This window comes from Solea senegalensis, linkage group LG3 (genome assembly GCF_019176455.1).
Source record: "Solea senegalensis isolate Sse05_10M linkage group LG3, IFAPA_SoseM_1, whole genome shotgun sequence".
Lineage (NCBI taxonomy): Eukaryota > Metazoa > Chordata > Actinopteri > Pleuronectiformes > Soleidae > Solea > Solea senegalensis.
In genome coordinates, this window is record NC_058023.1 from 22,138,188 (window position 1) to 22,153,511 (window position 15,324).

Here is a 15,324-nt window from a genome sequence, read left to right on the forward strand (position 1 = left end):
GTGGTGGACAAAGCGGTAGATGATTGATGGACTGTGGGAGGAAGCCAGAGAACCCGGAGAAAAGCCCCACACACAAGCGGAGAACATGAAAAACGTCAGAAAGATCCTTGTTCCAAGTGGGTCTTGAACCCAAGTTCTCTTGCTGCAAAGTCAGGAGCACTAACCACTACGCCAACCATCTTGGCCATGATGAGGGACAGACGTTGTTAAATATTCCACCAGTCTGACGTTTTTTTTGAAGTCATGAGTTCTATTATTGAAAGACTTCCAAATTGGATGAAAAAGCAAACAAGGACAACTAGCTCACATGGTTCAGACAAGGACTGTCGTTCCTATGGTCAGGGGTTCGAATCTTACCTGAAGTGAACGTTTACCTCATTACTGTATTGCATGTTTTGAATGGACTGGCCAACAGTCCAGGGTGAACCCCGCCTACGACAGCTGAGCTTGGCACAGCAGCCCCCACGACCCTCCAGTGGTGGACAAAGCGGTAGATGATTGATGGACTGTGGGAGGAAGCCAGAGAACCCGGAGAAAAGCCCCACACACAAGCGGAGAACATGAAAAACGTCAGAAAGATCCTTGTTCCAAGTGGGTCTTGAACCCAAGTTCTCTTGCTGCAAAGTCAGGAGCACTAACCACTACGCCAACCATCTTGGCCATGATGAGGGACAGACGTTGTTAAATATTCCACCAGTCTGTCGTTTTTTTTGAAGTCATGAGTTCTATTATTGAAAGACTTCCAAATTGGATGAAAAAGCATACAAGGACAACTAGCTCACTTGGTTCAGACAAGGACTGTCGTTCCTATGGTCAGGGGTTCGAATCTTACCTGAAGTGAACGTTTACCTCATTACTGTATTGCATGTTTTGAATGGACTGGCCAACAGTCCAGGGTGAACCCCGCCTACGACAGCTGAGCTTGGCACAGCAGCCCCCACGACCCTCCAGTGGTGGACAAAGCGGTAGATGATTGATGGACTGTGGCAGGAAGCCGGAGAAAAGCCCCACACACAAGCGGAGAACATGAAAAACGTCAGAAAGATCCTTGTTCCAAGTGGGTCTTGAACCCAAGTTCTCTAGCTGCAAAGTCAGGAGCACTAACCACTACACCAACCATCTTGGCCATGATGAGGGACAGACGTTGTTAAATATTCCACCAGTCTGACGTTTTTTTTGAAGTCATGAGTTCTATTATTGAAAGACTTCCAAATTGGATGAAAAAGCAAACAAGGACAACTAGCTCACATGGTTCAGACAAGGACTGTCGTTCCTATGGTCAGGGGTTCGAATCTTACCTGAAGTGAACGTTTACCTCATTACTGTATTGCATGTTTTGAATGGACTGGCCAACAGTCCAGGGTGAACCCCGCCTACGACAGCTGAGCTTGGCACAGCAGCCCCCACGACCCTCCAGTGGTGGACAAAGCGGTAGATGATTGATGGACTGTGGGAGGAACCCGGAGAAAAGCCCCACACACAAGCGGAGAACATGAAAAACGTCAGAAAGATCCTTGTTCCAAGTGGGTCTTGAACCCAAGTTCTCTTGCTGCAAAGTCAGGAGCACTAACCACTACGCCAACCATCTTGTCCATGACGAGGGACAGACGTTGTTAAATATTTCACCAGTCTGACGTTTTTCTGAAGTCATGAGTTCTATTATTGAAAGACTTCCAAATTGGATGAAAAAGGAAACAAGGACAACTAGCTCACATGGTTCAGACAAGGACTGTCGTTCCTATGGTCAGGGGTTCGAATCTTAGATGAAGCAACTTTTTAAGCCCAATATTGTACTCAAAGAGTGAATAGATGTGAGAAAACCTGAGGAAGAGCGTGGACAGTTAGCTCAGCTGGTTAGAGAGCAGCCTTTCAGTCCTGATGTTGACGGTTCAATTCCTTTATAGGTCAAGGTTTAAGGTTCGACAGCCAAAGTGAAGACTCAAAAACGCCCGGAGCTCCTTCCCAAATCGCAGAAGGGTTCGTGGCGTGGTGAATTGGTTCGCAACCGCAAGGTTGTGCCAGTCCGGCTGTGGCTGGTTCAAATCCAGCATGCTGCGAACACTTGGCCCCGGCGCCGGGGCCAAACTGCGCACTCTCACTGCGAAAGTGGTGGGGGGCTGGGGCTGGGCTGTGCTCCCCCGGCCCCCCGCACAGATGACAGCAGGGGGTTATAGCATTTTATTTCCCATTTTTTGACAAAAAAAAAAGCCATAAAAAGACAAAAAAAATGATAGGGGTTCACCCCCTGGACTGTTGACCACACAGTTGGGTCCAGGTGTCCAGTAACTGCTGCTTAAAAATGATGAGCACATGAATGAGACTTCTGTGTGATTAACGTGTTCACTTCATTTTTACATTGTTAACAAGTGAAAACTGTGGACGAGTCAAAGTGGCAACATTCAATCAATAAATACACCATTAAATAATGACTCACATTCATTCATTCACATTGGAATTAAATACATAAATGTCTCATTATTAACTGCGTCATTCATTCATTCCTTCAAGTACCAAATTCATTTGATGTAAAAACAACATATAGAATGACTTGACTATATAATGAATGATGTCATGGTTGTGTGTTGCATGATGAATTGATTTTTTGTGTCAAAATCAGCATCAAATCAATTGATGATGCAACACAGGACCATGACATTATTCATTCAATAGTCAAGTCATTCTATATGTTGTTGTTTTCACATTAAATGAATTGAGTATTTGAATGAATGAATGAATGACACATTTAACAATGAGACATTTCTGTATTTAATTCCAATGTGAACGAATGAATGAATGTGAGACACATGTGAGACATGTTGTATTTATTGATTGAATGTTGCCACTTTGACTCGTCCACAGTTTTCACTTGTTAACAATGTAAAAATGATGTGAACACATTAAACAGAGGCTCTGTTGACAGGTGCTGTTAACGTCCGTGTGAGGGGATGAAATCACAGGTGAAAGAGTGATGGTTTGCTCCAGAAAATGTGCTTAACACACGTGTAAATGATGCGTCTCCAGTGTCTGACGTGAAACTGCGTCCGTACAATAGTGCGACTTTTCCAGCTAATGTTGTTGTGGTTGCTATGGTTACACACAGGATGTGACGCTGTTTGAGAGAATTATTAGTAGAAAAACTAATACAGTGAAATATGGCGTATTCTTTTTTTTAGTGTATATTTTTTTTAACTGACGTTACAAATAAGCGTAATTAACTAAATAAATGAACATTTCAGTCCACTAGATGGTGCCAAGTGCTCACTTTCACGAGCGCTGTTGCCTCAGTATATCGCAAATATCACCATAAATCGCATCATGGTGTCTCTGATGATTATTTAAAAAAAACATAAAACAAGTACAGATGCAACGATTACTGCATAATTAAACCATTACTAAATTAATTGTCAAATACTTGAATAATCGATGAATTGTTTTTTGTTTTATTACAAATGTTGAACATTTTCCGGTTTCTTTGTTCCTTTTAATAAAGAAAGAGAAATGAAAGGTGCGTGTGTTTACACACACACATGCTAATGTTTGCATTAGCATTAGCAGGTGTAATCTGAACACCTGTGATCAGATCCCTCAGGTCGGACGTTAACAGCAGGTGTGAACAGAGCGTCAACAGAACATCTAAGAAATGTGCGGATCATTTTTAAGCAGCAGTTACCACACACCTGTCCCCGCTGCTCCTGGTCCTGGTCCTGGCTCCTGGCTCCTGGCTCCTGGCTTCTGGTCCTGGTCCTGCTCCAAACAAAGTTGTAGATCAGTTACAAAGACTTTAAAAATCCTGAAAACATTTGTAAAATCTCAATATTTAACAGAGGATTCTGATGTATTTAGTGACGACTGAATGGAATCACTTGAAAACACATGAACCGTGCCTTTAACGGCAGCTGTTTGCAGGTCTGCAGTCAGAGGACATGATGAGACAAAGCAGTGTCCACTTTAAAGTGTTCAAATGTGCTCACTGCAGTAAATGAGTGAAGAAATGTGAGGACAACACAGGAAAACCTTTTCATTGTCAACTATATATTGATCCATATCAACACGGACACTTTTATTTTGAAATTCTACTAAACCACTGCTCCTCAACAGATTTTTTTACTTAATCTGCCCCCTACTGGCCAGACTAGATACTCATTCTAAACAGTTTTAATGGTATAGTGACACTTTTTGTTGATGTACTATATTTGGACATTTTTGACAATTTACTAATAATAAAGATATTTTTTTAGGACATACTATACTAGGACACTTTTAGACAGTTCATAGTTTAACTTTTTACGCCACTACAAATACTTGAGTAACTTTTGGGATCTTTTTGTAATTTTTTTTTTTTTGAGTAGTTTTATTGCAACGTACTTTTACTTTTTCTTGAGTATATATTTGAAGAAAGAACGTTACTTTTACGCCGTTCCATTTGGCGAAGTGACGGTCGTTACTTCATTTTTTAAAAATCTTTTTTTAATACACGCGCAATCTATTTCTCTTCCTATTTTAAAGGCCGTATTTATTGTTTTATTTGGAATATTATTATTTAACATTTGAACATTGTTGTTTTATATTATGTTGTGTCTATTTTGTACAATTTGTGTTGCTCTGAATATTTCCAAAATAAACCGGAGAAACTCAGTACTTGAGTGCTTGAGTCGTCTTTTCACACTTTTTTACTCTTAGAGTACTTTTATTTTCTTACAGTAACAGTACTTTTACTTGAGTCATTTTTTTGGCTTCTCTGCCCACCTCTGCATATTATACGAGGACATTTTGGACCGTTGTTGACAGTATGACGTCATACTACATAATGACATATTTGACACTAAGTCACTTTTTTGAAAACACGTAAGTGTGTTTACATGTGGAGCAGTGACGTCACATTAGCAGCAGCTAACCTGCTACTGGCCAGACTAGATACTCATTCTGAACAGTTTTAATGGTCTATTGACAGTTTGTGTTGAGGCCTTTCTTTGACATATGTGGACAATTTATATTTAAACGTTTTTGGGGACATACTACACTCGGAAAGTTCATATTTGGACAGTTTTGACGACATACTATCACATTGACAACACACGTGTGTTTGCTGCGGAGCAGTGACGTCACGTTAGCATTAGCAGGTGTAACGTGAACACCTGTGGTCGGATGTGAACAGCAGGTGTGAACAGAGCGTCAACAGAGAATCTAAGAAATGTGTCGATCATTTTAAACTGCAGTTACCACGTTTGTTCACATGTTTGTCCACAGGTTTCTTCCCGCTGCTCCTTGTCCTCTCGCTGTTTCTGTCTCTGCGCAGAAGAAGCTCCGCCTCCAACAAACGAAGTGGAACATTCCAAATAGATCGACAAAGAGGGGAGGAATGGAATGTACTAAGTCACGGAAACTACATAAAGGCTTTTAAATCAGTGTGTGTTTGTGCAGGAGCAGCTCCACCTGTAATTAATCAACGTTCATGTCCTCGCTGGACAAATTAAAGAAAAATGGCAGCTGAAATTGTGAGAAGGGTCCAGCTGCACACCCGCAGACCGCTCCACGACACACCCCCGACTACAGGTCACAAAAGGTAGTGCGACGTAAACGTGATGACGTTTACGTCGGAGGGAAGGGTAAGAATGGATAAAAAAACAACAACAAATGTTGATATTGAACACTGTATGAATAGTCATTATTTGTATACATTAAATCAATGAAGTGTGGTTTATTAACCAGTAATGTCTGCACGCTGTAATGATAGCGTTATTTATATGCACAGGTTATACCATTGAGACAGGGCGTCTCATTTTCAACCAAGAAACGTGTAAGATAAACTATATGCTCTTTATATATTAGTATTTATCTGTTTGTTTAATCTTTAAATGACTTTGAGAAGTTGCACACAGCTTTGCTAATTTGAAAACTCAGTTCTACCATTGTTAATATAAAAGATTTGATGATGAATAATATTTTTTCATGTTTAGAAATCACGGTCAACAGTGTTATTTGATTTGATTCATTTCAGTTAGCCTGCATATATTTTAGGACAGGGAAATGCAATCCAGGTCACTACTACTTGATTCTGGATTAAATATTTTTCCATATTAAAAATACGAAATACAATTTCAATTGTATGCTCCTATAGAGCAACACTACTGTTACAGATGGAGCCCTGAGCTGAGGAGATGCAACATTTGCCAAACAAAGGGGAGCTACGCAAAGCTTGTGTCTCATGTGCACGGACAGAGGACGGTGGTAAGTCCGTCTATATTATCTAATATTTGTTCATTTCAATGCTGAAAGGCCTTCATTTCCCCATGAGCCTTACATGTTATGAAACATGGTGTTATTTCTGTCCTGACCATGGATAAGTGTGACCATCACACTGTTCAATTGCCACCTTGACTGTGTGCAAAGCCATTATCACTGTGGCTTTGTGAAAAAAGGTTTGTCCCTCACTTTAAACCCCTGCTGCAAGACAGCAACCACATATATTACTGCATTACTCCACGGTGACTCCAGCGTCCTCTCAAGTGTCCACGGTGACTCCAGCGTCCACAGCAGACCATCAGAAACAAACATGTATGTTTACTATAGTACTGTGTCATTCTGAGTTCAACATGGATCTCTTTTGGAAGTTGTTGACATTTGCATTTGAGACATGCTGGAACAATTGTGATTGTGATGATGGTCTACAGGTGCAAGAGGACACTGAAGACCATCCCTACAGCAAAGACTTGGTGAGTCTCAGCATTTCTTTCACACATCATCAAGCACACAGATCCGTCCTCTCTCAGTCAGGCTTATGTGTGTGTCCATTTAGAGCAGTGATGTTACTGTGGTCAAACAAGAGGACACAGGAAGTGCTTCCTTCAAAGACAGGAAGTGCAAATGATCAGGGAAAGAAAATGTCATATTCAAAGTACTTCATCACAAACAGCGACCATGTAAGTCCAGTTGTCTGTTAGTTCATGTCATTACTCAGGATGAAGGTATGTTGTAAAACCTTAAGGTGAGTGACCATGGCATTGTGTGTGTGGTCTTTGTCTATTTATATAGGAATAACCAAAATCATCAGAGTGATTAGAGAGACACATTGTGTCTCCCTGGACCAAGAAGGACGACAGGGTCTTCATTCTTTTTGAAGTGGACCAGGTGATGTCTCCTTTTAACACACGCTCACTGTCCAACACAATCTGAAATCTATGTCCCTGCAGCTGTACTCTCATCTCCCTGGACAAAGACAAAGACATGGACACATGTGGAACTGAGGTGAACTGATCATTTAGGAAACTGTTCATCCACTTTTCACAACAGTTTACATCCCATAATATATGTGAGTGTCATTAATGACTTCATTATTTTGTCTCATGTCTCATGTCCAAGGAAGCGAGGCTCAAACTGGAAAGCCTTAGAGAGGGAGGACTTTTAGAAACATGTAAATAGTTAATTGTCTGCTATGCATACAAATAAAAACCATATATCATTCATTACTCGTATTCATGACATGGATTTGAAAGTTCTGCAACTTCCTGTGCAGTATCAGGGGTTTCAGTGCTTTTGTTGATGTCCAACTGGCTGAGTTTGATTCGGATACCAATGTTTCATATATCTTCCTGGAAAGAGGTCACATCTGCTTAATGACGCACTCAGCAGATCTCGTCTACTTAACATCTGTCTGTCATTCAGTGCCATGACAGCACTGAATTTTAGGTTAAAAACATGATCAAGTAGAACTTTATTATTAGTTCTAATCATTGTTCTGTCCAGTTGAATAACATGTCAAATAGATGTCATGTTCAATAAATGTAGGCCTATATTAAACACAACTTTTTATAACATATAAAAAGTTGTGTTTAAACATGCAATGTGGGGATTAGGTAAATTGGGCACTCTAAATTGACGCCTATCGCCCGATGTAGCTGAGATTGGCACAGCACCCCCCGTGACCCTCTGGTGGAGGATAAAGCGGTAGATGATGACTGACTGACTGACTGACTATACTATGATATTTTTGGCCAATCTTGGACGACATATTATACTATGACTTTTTTTGGTGATTTTGGACGACATACTAAACTATGACGTTTTTGTAAATTTTTGGACGACATATTAAACTATGACTTTTTTCCAATTTGTTAATTTTGTCTCTCTTTTGTTGTTGTTTGCACTTCAGGGCCACCATATCTTTCCTCAATGAATCCACACAGCAGCTTGTTAATACATCAATAATAATTTTGAAAATAAAAGCTAAATGAGCAACAAATAAATAACTAAAACCTGCTTTGTCATAATATCTGCCTTAATTTATTCACATTAAAGCTTTCATATCAGTAGCGCCATTCCCGAGAAGCCACATGACCACGGTTTGGTGTGCTCGTACACACCTGTGACGTCACTCTGGGAAATAAGATTTGTCTGGGCTTTTTATGACCTTTGGGAAGGTTTTACGAATATAAAACTTCATAAATTAAAAATATCAAGATATACAGTAGGAAAGTATATCTGATTTTCCTCCAAGTGCCACCAGACGAAGCTTGTATACCACAGTTTGAGAACCATGGCCCTAGGGGTACTGTCCAAGTGAGGCAATATGAGGACACATCAGGAAAAACCCCAAATTATTATTCCCAGCTCACAAGTGGGCCGTTCTTCTACTGTTGAAAAACCCATTGGACCCTGACAATCTTTTGCTGCATTTGTCGGGTGCTAACGTCAATCTCCAGGAAATATCCTGACCCAGTTTTCCAGAGAATTACTGAAAATAGCTTATGAACAACAAGACAATGGGACAAAAATCTTCCATCTATGAAACCTTTCAGTTCAGAGTTACCATGTCCCACCTACAGCAATGTGAGAAGTAAATGCAGTGCATTACTGGACGTTTAGGAGCAGCTGGATGATATTTCAACATCTATAGAGCATCATAAATCATAGTGGATGCTTTTTGTAGCATTTGGGGGTAAACAATGAACAAATACTGATACCATCCTACGGCACCTAATAATAAATGAAGTCAGCCATTGATCATTTAAAAAATAATTTATATACCATATTAGCCAACAGAAATGACATGTAACAAAGGGAAAGTATTGCAATAGCCACAATTGGTATTCAAATAGCTGCGACACACACACACATAAACAAAAAAACAAAGGGCTCTATCTAACATCAAGCATAAACTAGCGCAAAAGAACTACCGTTTTTGCTAGTTTCAAACAGATACAGCTGTCACTTTCATGCCCAGTGTAATTTCTTTTTTGCAAATTCAGATTTTGGCACATTCAGGAGAGCAGAAAACGATTGTGCTTTGACCTACAAAAACATCTGGTCTGAAGACTGTTGTGTAATATTATACTGTGATTTTAAAAAAGGTACAATATGCACAACAGTAGGCATTTCTCCATTTTCACAAACAAAAGTTCTCTTTCTCGTCTCCTTCTGGACTCATAAGTGAAGTGACGCATACATCATTTGTACACAGTCTGGCATGTTGCACGTTTACGAGACCGAAACTTGAAAGATTTGCACTCACTTTCTGCCGGTACACATTTGCCCACAGTTCCATTCATGCTAAAATGAAAGTCTGTGTTAGTCAGGATTGGCACACGTGTGTACCCGATACCACGTTCTATTCCACTCCAACATATGTGTCCTACTTGCATACTCAGACACATCTTAGTTAATGCTATCACACTTTTTGGGCTGCATGTGAACATACATGTAGGGTCCGCACACACACGAGTCGTATGTTGACGTTTAAGAACCTCAGCAGACTCAAACACGGCAAAACTATGAATCAGCTTTAGGTACAAACCTTTTGAATTACACAGTTTGACAAAGACAACCTTCTTTCTTTTATTTCCCCATGGGGAAACTAGCAAAGGCTGATTTGGACAAGATCAAAATGAGCCATGCACTTTAGTCCTTTAGATGGTTTAAAAAGTGCCCACAATTGAAGACAAAAACAAATTGGACATAAAAGCTGTAGTCAAAATAAAGTTAAAGCACAGGAACAGAAATACGACAACATTGAAAGCTGTCGCTCCTATTCTCATCCTTGCGAGTGTGGGTGGTGTAGTTTAGTCTGTTTCTTCCACGGAGTGAAAAAGTCAAGAAGACAGTCGATGAGCCTCTGACGATGAGTCTTCCATCCTCCATTATCATGCCAGATGCACTCAGTGGTGAAGAGATCAATAGCATTTGAAGTATTTATTACAGTGACCTTAGTAACTCCATCCTTTAGTAACAGACTGGTGGTGTGCGGCACTGATGAACCTTTGACAGGAAGCGCTGACCAGTGAAATTACAGAGAAGAGAAAGCAGTCTTTGCCTGCTGGTGGAGGGAATAATCTGAACATATAACTGTAGCTGCTGTAAATCAGCACAATGGGAGAGAGAGAGAGAGTGTGTGTGTGTGTGTGTGGCTTTAAAAAACCTGCTGAACTCAAACAGCCTTCTGTGGCTACAAAAAAAGTCACTGTTATACCATGGTGTTGCTCTCGCCCGCTTTGTCCACATACTGAAAGGAAAGGAAAGACAGAGCTGTTAAGTGGTTGTTTCTCCAGCCTTTCGCAATCATTGAGCACAATGTGACACAGGCTCACAGAGCTTTCAATGGCATGCAAAGTGTGAGTTTGCTTTCATAATTAAGCTGCAGTGTTAGTACTGACTGCAACATTTTTAATGGGAAGCATGCGTGACTTCAAGAGACACACCACAGGTAACACCACAGTAACAGAGTTACTTCCTCTACGTTCGGTCATGTTGTGATCGTTGAGAAATGTAATGACTTGCTACCAGTGTCGTCGGAGGAAAACAAGTAACATGGAAAATATGTGGCATCTTTGAGTCTGAAAAGATCTTGTATGCAAAGGTGAACAAGAAGACAAACAGAGCCACAGTATAGTGACAGATATCAGCTCTGATTCATACGCTGGCAATAATAAAATAATAAAAGCTCGCCTGTAACCATTTTTGTGGTATTCAATCTTTAACTTGGACACCATAGTTTAGAAAGGGCTGAAGAATTTAGGGAAAATATCTAATTGTAATTTTTCAGACAGATATTGCGATGTGTATTGTAAGGAACATTCAGTTAAACGTCCACAGTGTAAAAGATTTTAAACGTAACGGAGCATTAATTCATACAAAATGTACTAATGTACAAAATATGTCATCCTTGCAATGGAATATCAACATATGAATCAGCATTCCTGAAAACTTTGACAGAAAAGTATAAACCTAGGGTGAGACATGCTGCATAACATGTATCCTCAAGAGCAGCATTTGCAAACTGCAGTGATTCAAATTACCATTGTGATTATCAAACGATTAAATGTAGTAAACTCTGAATCAACAGAATCAAAACTATTTTCCATTTCCATACTCCATATTATCTGTGGTGTGTGCCTTTTAAAATCAAATTAATTAATGATGACTTTGAAACAAAAACAATACAATGATTTAGTTCACTAAACAAGACACTTGTCCTCTAAACATTAAGCAGCAAGCATGTTAAATATGTTAGCAAGCAAGGGAAAATCGGCAGTGACTGACCACGACTGCTGATTGTCCTCACAGCCTTACGAAGGCTTTAATAAAAAAAACAAAAAACAAAAAACACACACACATACACTCAGACAGAGACACATTAACCAAGTCTCTCACACAACAACATGGCAGGAGCATGTTCATCACCACTTAACTAACTACACATCACCTATCAAGTGCCTCTGAATAACAGCCGACATTTCACATATTTCTAAGTTTTTTTCACGTCGTCATGACACAAACATGTGTGTTCACTGGTTTCACCGGTTCACTGTGTTTCCGGGCAGCGTTAACCCTGCAGAGAAGCTCTGATGCGCAGCTCGTGCCGAGTTAATTCAGTTGTAGTGTTTGAACGTGGTGATTAATGAACAAGAAAAGGAGCCATGCTGCGTGATAACATAGCCAGAGCTGTAGCATTAGGTGATACTCACTGCTCTGATGAACGGCAGGTTTAAGATCGAGCCGAGGACAGGTATTCTTCTGATGAAGCCTATGACAACTGGGAAGAAACCCCTGGATGTGAATGAGAAAGAGAGAGAGAGAAGAGGAGAGGAGAGAGGAGACAGGGGCATCAGTTAAAAAGACATAATACTGAATCCACTGAACACAGTCTGTTAACTTTGACTAAAGCCACTTCAATGTGTGTTTAGTAGCTCTATATTCTGACAGTTGATCTAGAGTGTTTTGCTCTGTGGCATGAGCCTCTCAGGGCTTGTTTAGACCTGGTATTAACATCAGCAAGTACAACTGTTTACACCTACACACATACACACCTACACACACACCTACACCCACACACCCACACACACACACACAGATGTCATGTTTGCAGGAACAAAATTGTGTTTTAAACCACTCTGACTGTACAGATGTGTCAGATGTCAACATCTTTGTGTGCGTGTGAGAGAAAAAGAGAAAAAAGAGAAAAACAAAAGCATAACATTTAACCCCCTAGAAAAGAATTGCATACCAATCAGTGTTTTTACTTTGTCTACAAATAAATGAATGTGTGGGTGCTGATTAGTGTAAAATAAAAACTGCTGGGTGAGAGGAGATCAGCTGAGGAGGCGGTCTCTAATCTGTCCTGGGGATGGATTATATTCATGCATGATCCTATGACTCAAGATGGATGTTAATTCCAGGTCTGAATGGGTCTCAGTCCCAGGCTTTGACAGTAAATCTCGGGAAACACCTTCACAGAGTGCTACAAAACCTTATCCAATCAGGAGCCAGAAGTCCACAAACGGGTCTCTGCCCATTAAGTTGTTGGTGAATAAATACACCACATCAGCAAATGTTAATGTGAGCTTTAACAACACCTGGAAATGATGTTGTTGTGAAATGTCTTCTTTTGTCCAACAAGCCAAAATGATTCAGTTGTAAAGATTTCTTAGTTATATGGAGCAAAAAATCCAGAAAATATTCCCTTTCACTTTTCAGAAGCTAAAAAATCTTTAAATAAAACACTCAAAGCGAGTAACCGATTATCAAGTTGACGATTCATTTCGTAATTGATTAATAATCAATTATTCGAGTAATTGTTTCAGCCCTATATTCATCTCACCTGAACAACAGAAAAAAGCCATAAACCTCCAGGACTACTCCAATAATAGGCCAGCCGATCAGTACCACGAACACGCCTCCCAGGAAGAAACCGGTGGCCTTCATCTTGTGCTTCTGGAAGAAGAAACGGAAGGTCCTCTCCAGCCCGATGACAAATGCAAGTCCAGCAACAAACAGGATCTATAACAAGAACAAGGTTGGTAGAACATTAGAGTGAAGTAAAATTGTTAACCTTTGCAGCTGCAGGAAGACTGATGGTTGATCAATGTTTTCTTCTAACTACTCCACCTGTACAACTTCCAGATTGACTGCAAAACCCCACTTGTTTGTGCTAATATCATATAAGACAGGGGATGAAATTTGATGTAACTGCTTAATTGCAGTGTAAATAGATTCTGGAATACTCTACCTACCCAGACATAACAAATGCAAATAAGGCACTAACAAAGTCTGGTGCATATAGATTTAACTGTGTAATTTCCCTATAAAAATAAACAATAGCACCAGCAACCGGTACCAGGTAATACAGAGGATGCAGTGTAAACATTACATTTCACCAGTGGTTCTCAAACTACAATATTTTCTCAATACCACCTGAGAAAATATTGACCTCTCAAAATAACACCACTATCACCAATGTTAGAATACAGTGGTGAAAATAGGCCATGCAAAGTCACCAAATTCACAATAGATAATTTGCTCTCTCATCATCCTCAGCTTCCTCACATATACGTAGTTCAGACACTGGTATAGTGAAATTAGATTAAGATGGAGCGAGAGATAAGATAAGTCCAATTATTATTATTGTTCAATTTATTAATTTTTTTTTGCTGTGCGTTTCATTTTCTACACACTCAAAATTCCTCAGCTCCACTCCGATCGCATACACCAGTAGAACAGGATTTATCATTTTCCTTCAAGTACCACAGTTTGAGAACCATTGTATTACACAACATTGCACACATTACTTGTGTTCACTCACATTTCCAATAGCCAGCAGTGCTTTGTCAAAAAACAGGATCATCCCGAAGAAGAGGAAAAACACGCCGAAGCCTGTTAATCCCATTCCAATCTCTGCAAGATTCACACACAAAGGAATGTTAATCAACTCAATCTGAAACTGTCACGGAGATCCTATGATAAAAAAATGTACAGCTGGGTTCCCTTGGATAAAATTGGTCTGATCAACATATAGTACAGCCCTAATTTTACCTTTACTGTCAATCACATGCGCATGTCTACATAAATATGACCTGGTCAACCTATATTAGTTGACAGACAGAGCTGCTGAACACGAGGGATTTGATGTCAAGTCTCGGGCAACACGTGCTCTTCATGTATTTATTTAAATATTAAAAACACTCTTCTGATCAGATAAGGAGATGAAAAAAAAAACTTTTGGGCCAAATCAGGTAAAAAGTCTTACTTATATAAAAGCTAACCAGTGGTTAGCATGTAGTAGTAATACGTAGTCGTAGTAGTAGTTAAGTGCTTTCTATTTGGGCCACAGTGAATAGCAAAAATGATGAAAATGAAAGCTAACTTTCCTAGCATGGCAGGCTAATGGCCAATTAGCCAACAGCTGCTGTTCAAATGAAGCCGGTTGGCGATAGCAGCAACTGAGGTGCCCAAATAACACGGCTCTTACTTTGGGAGTCCGTTAGCGAAATCATCTTGTCGCCGAGTAAACGGGTGAAGACACAGCAGAAGTAGAGAAAGTGCTACAGCAGTAACTCGAGTGCTCCTCTTAGAACAATTTGGATGACAGCTGCCTGCCACTGCAGCAACAGCCACGTCTTCCGGAAACACACCTTCTCGCGATGTCATCTTCCGGAACAGGGCTTTGATGCGTTCACTGAACCAACGCCGTTTTTCTTTTAGTTCACTATTCTGTTTTTAACCGACTGTAAATCGTGTATACATGCACATTGCAGAAAATAATCCAAGCCACTCGATGTGTGGTTAATTAGATTCAAATGTTAATAATGTGTTCGCATAGCTGCACAATGCACAAATTGATCACCAAAATATAAATACATGTATTTATATTCACACACTCACACACAGCAATACACACTACAAACACGTTCAATTGACGCTTATAAAAGCGAAGATAATAGGACTCCAAGTCCAAGGATTATTGTTGTATAACAATAAAATATTGTATGTGTTGTAAATGTAAATAAGATAAGATAGACAAAAGAATGTCTATCTTATCTTATCCACTTGTCACTA

At 39.9% G+C, this 15,324-nt stretch overlaps 1 protein-coding gene and 1 long non-coding RNA gene across 6 annotated transcripts; one reads left to right on the top strand and one right to left on the bottom strand.

Moving 5' to 3' along the window:
• The first annotated feature begins 5,444 nt into the window (after positions 1 to 5,444).
• LOC122766877 lies at positions 5,445 to 7,461 on the top strand. 4 transcript variants are annotated; one of them, XR_006360120.1, is made up of 6 exons: positions 5,445 to 5,606; positions 5,753 to 5,797; positions 6,119 to 6,228; positions 6,672 to 6,713; positions 6,797 to 6,920; positions 7,033 to 7,461. It is a non-coding gene; the product is annotated as an uncharacterized LOC122766877 (long non-coding RNA). The 4 variants fall into 4 exon arrangements; XR_006360122.1 differs by lacking the exon at positions 5,753 to 5,797; XR_006360121.1 differs by lacking the exon at positions 5,753 to 5,797 and having other exon boundaries at positions 6,138 to 6,228.
• Positions 7,462 to 8,997: 1,536 nt separating this feature from the next.
• golt1ba (golgi transport 1Ba) lies at positions 8,998 to 14,903 on the bottom strand. 2 transcript variants are annotated; one of them, XM_044022774.1, is made up of 6 exons: positions 14,738 to 14,903; positions 14,072 to 14,163; positions 13,091 to 13,269; positions 11,958 to 12,039; positions 11,533 to 11,567; positions 8,998 to 10,495 (listed from the first exon to the last, which is right to left on the bottom strand). In XM_044022774.1, exons 1-5 carry the CDS (start codon positions 14,760 to 14,762, stop codon positions 11,559 to 11,561), a joined length of 387 nt encoding a protein of 128 aa, XP_043878709.1. In that variant the 5' UTR covers positions 14,763 to 14,903; the 3' UTR covers positions 8,998 to 10,495; positions 11,533 to 11,558. The 2 variants fall into 2 exon arrangements, with proteins under 2 accessions (XP_043878709.1, XP_043878706.1); XM_044022771.1 differs by lacking the exon at positions 11,533 to 11,567 and having other exon boundaries at positions 8,999 to 10,495.
• Positions 14,904 to 15,324: the final 421 nt, after the last annotated feature.

Coding starts and splice junctions, on each gene's coding strand:
- golt1ba (XM_044022771.1), bottom strand. CDS start 14,762: ATGATTTCGCTAACGGACTCCCAAA. Junction 12,040..13,090: donor GGCTTTTTTCTGTTGTTCAG/GTGAGATGAATA, acceptor ATTCACATCCAG/GGGTTTCTTCCCAGTTGTCA. Junction 10,496..11,957: donor ACCTGCCGTTCATCAGAGCA/GTGAGTATCACC, acceptor CTTTCCTTTCAG/TATGTGGACAAAGCGGGCGA.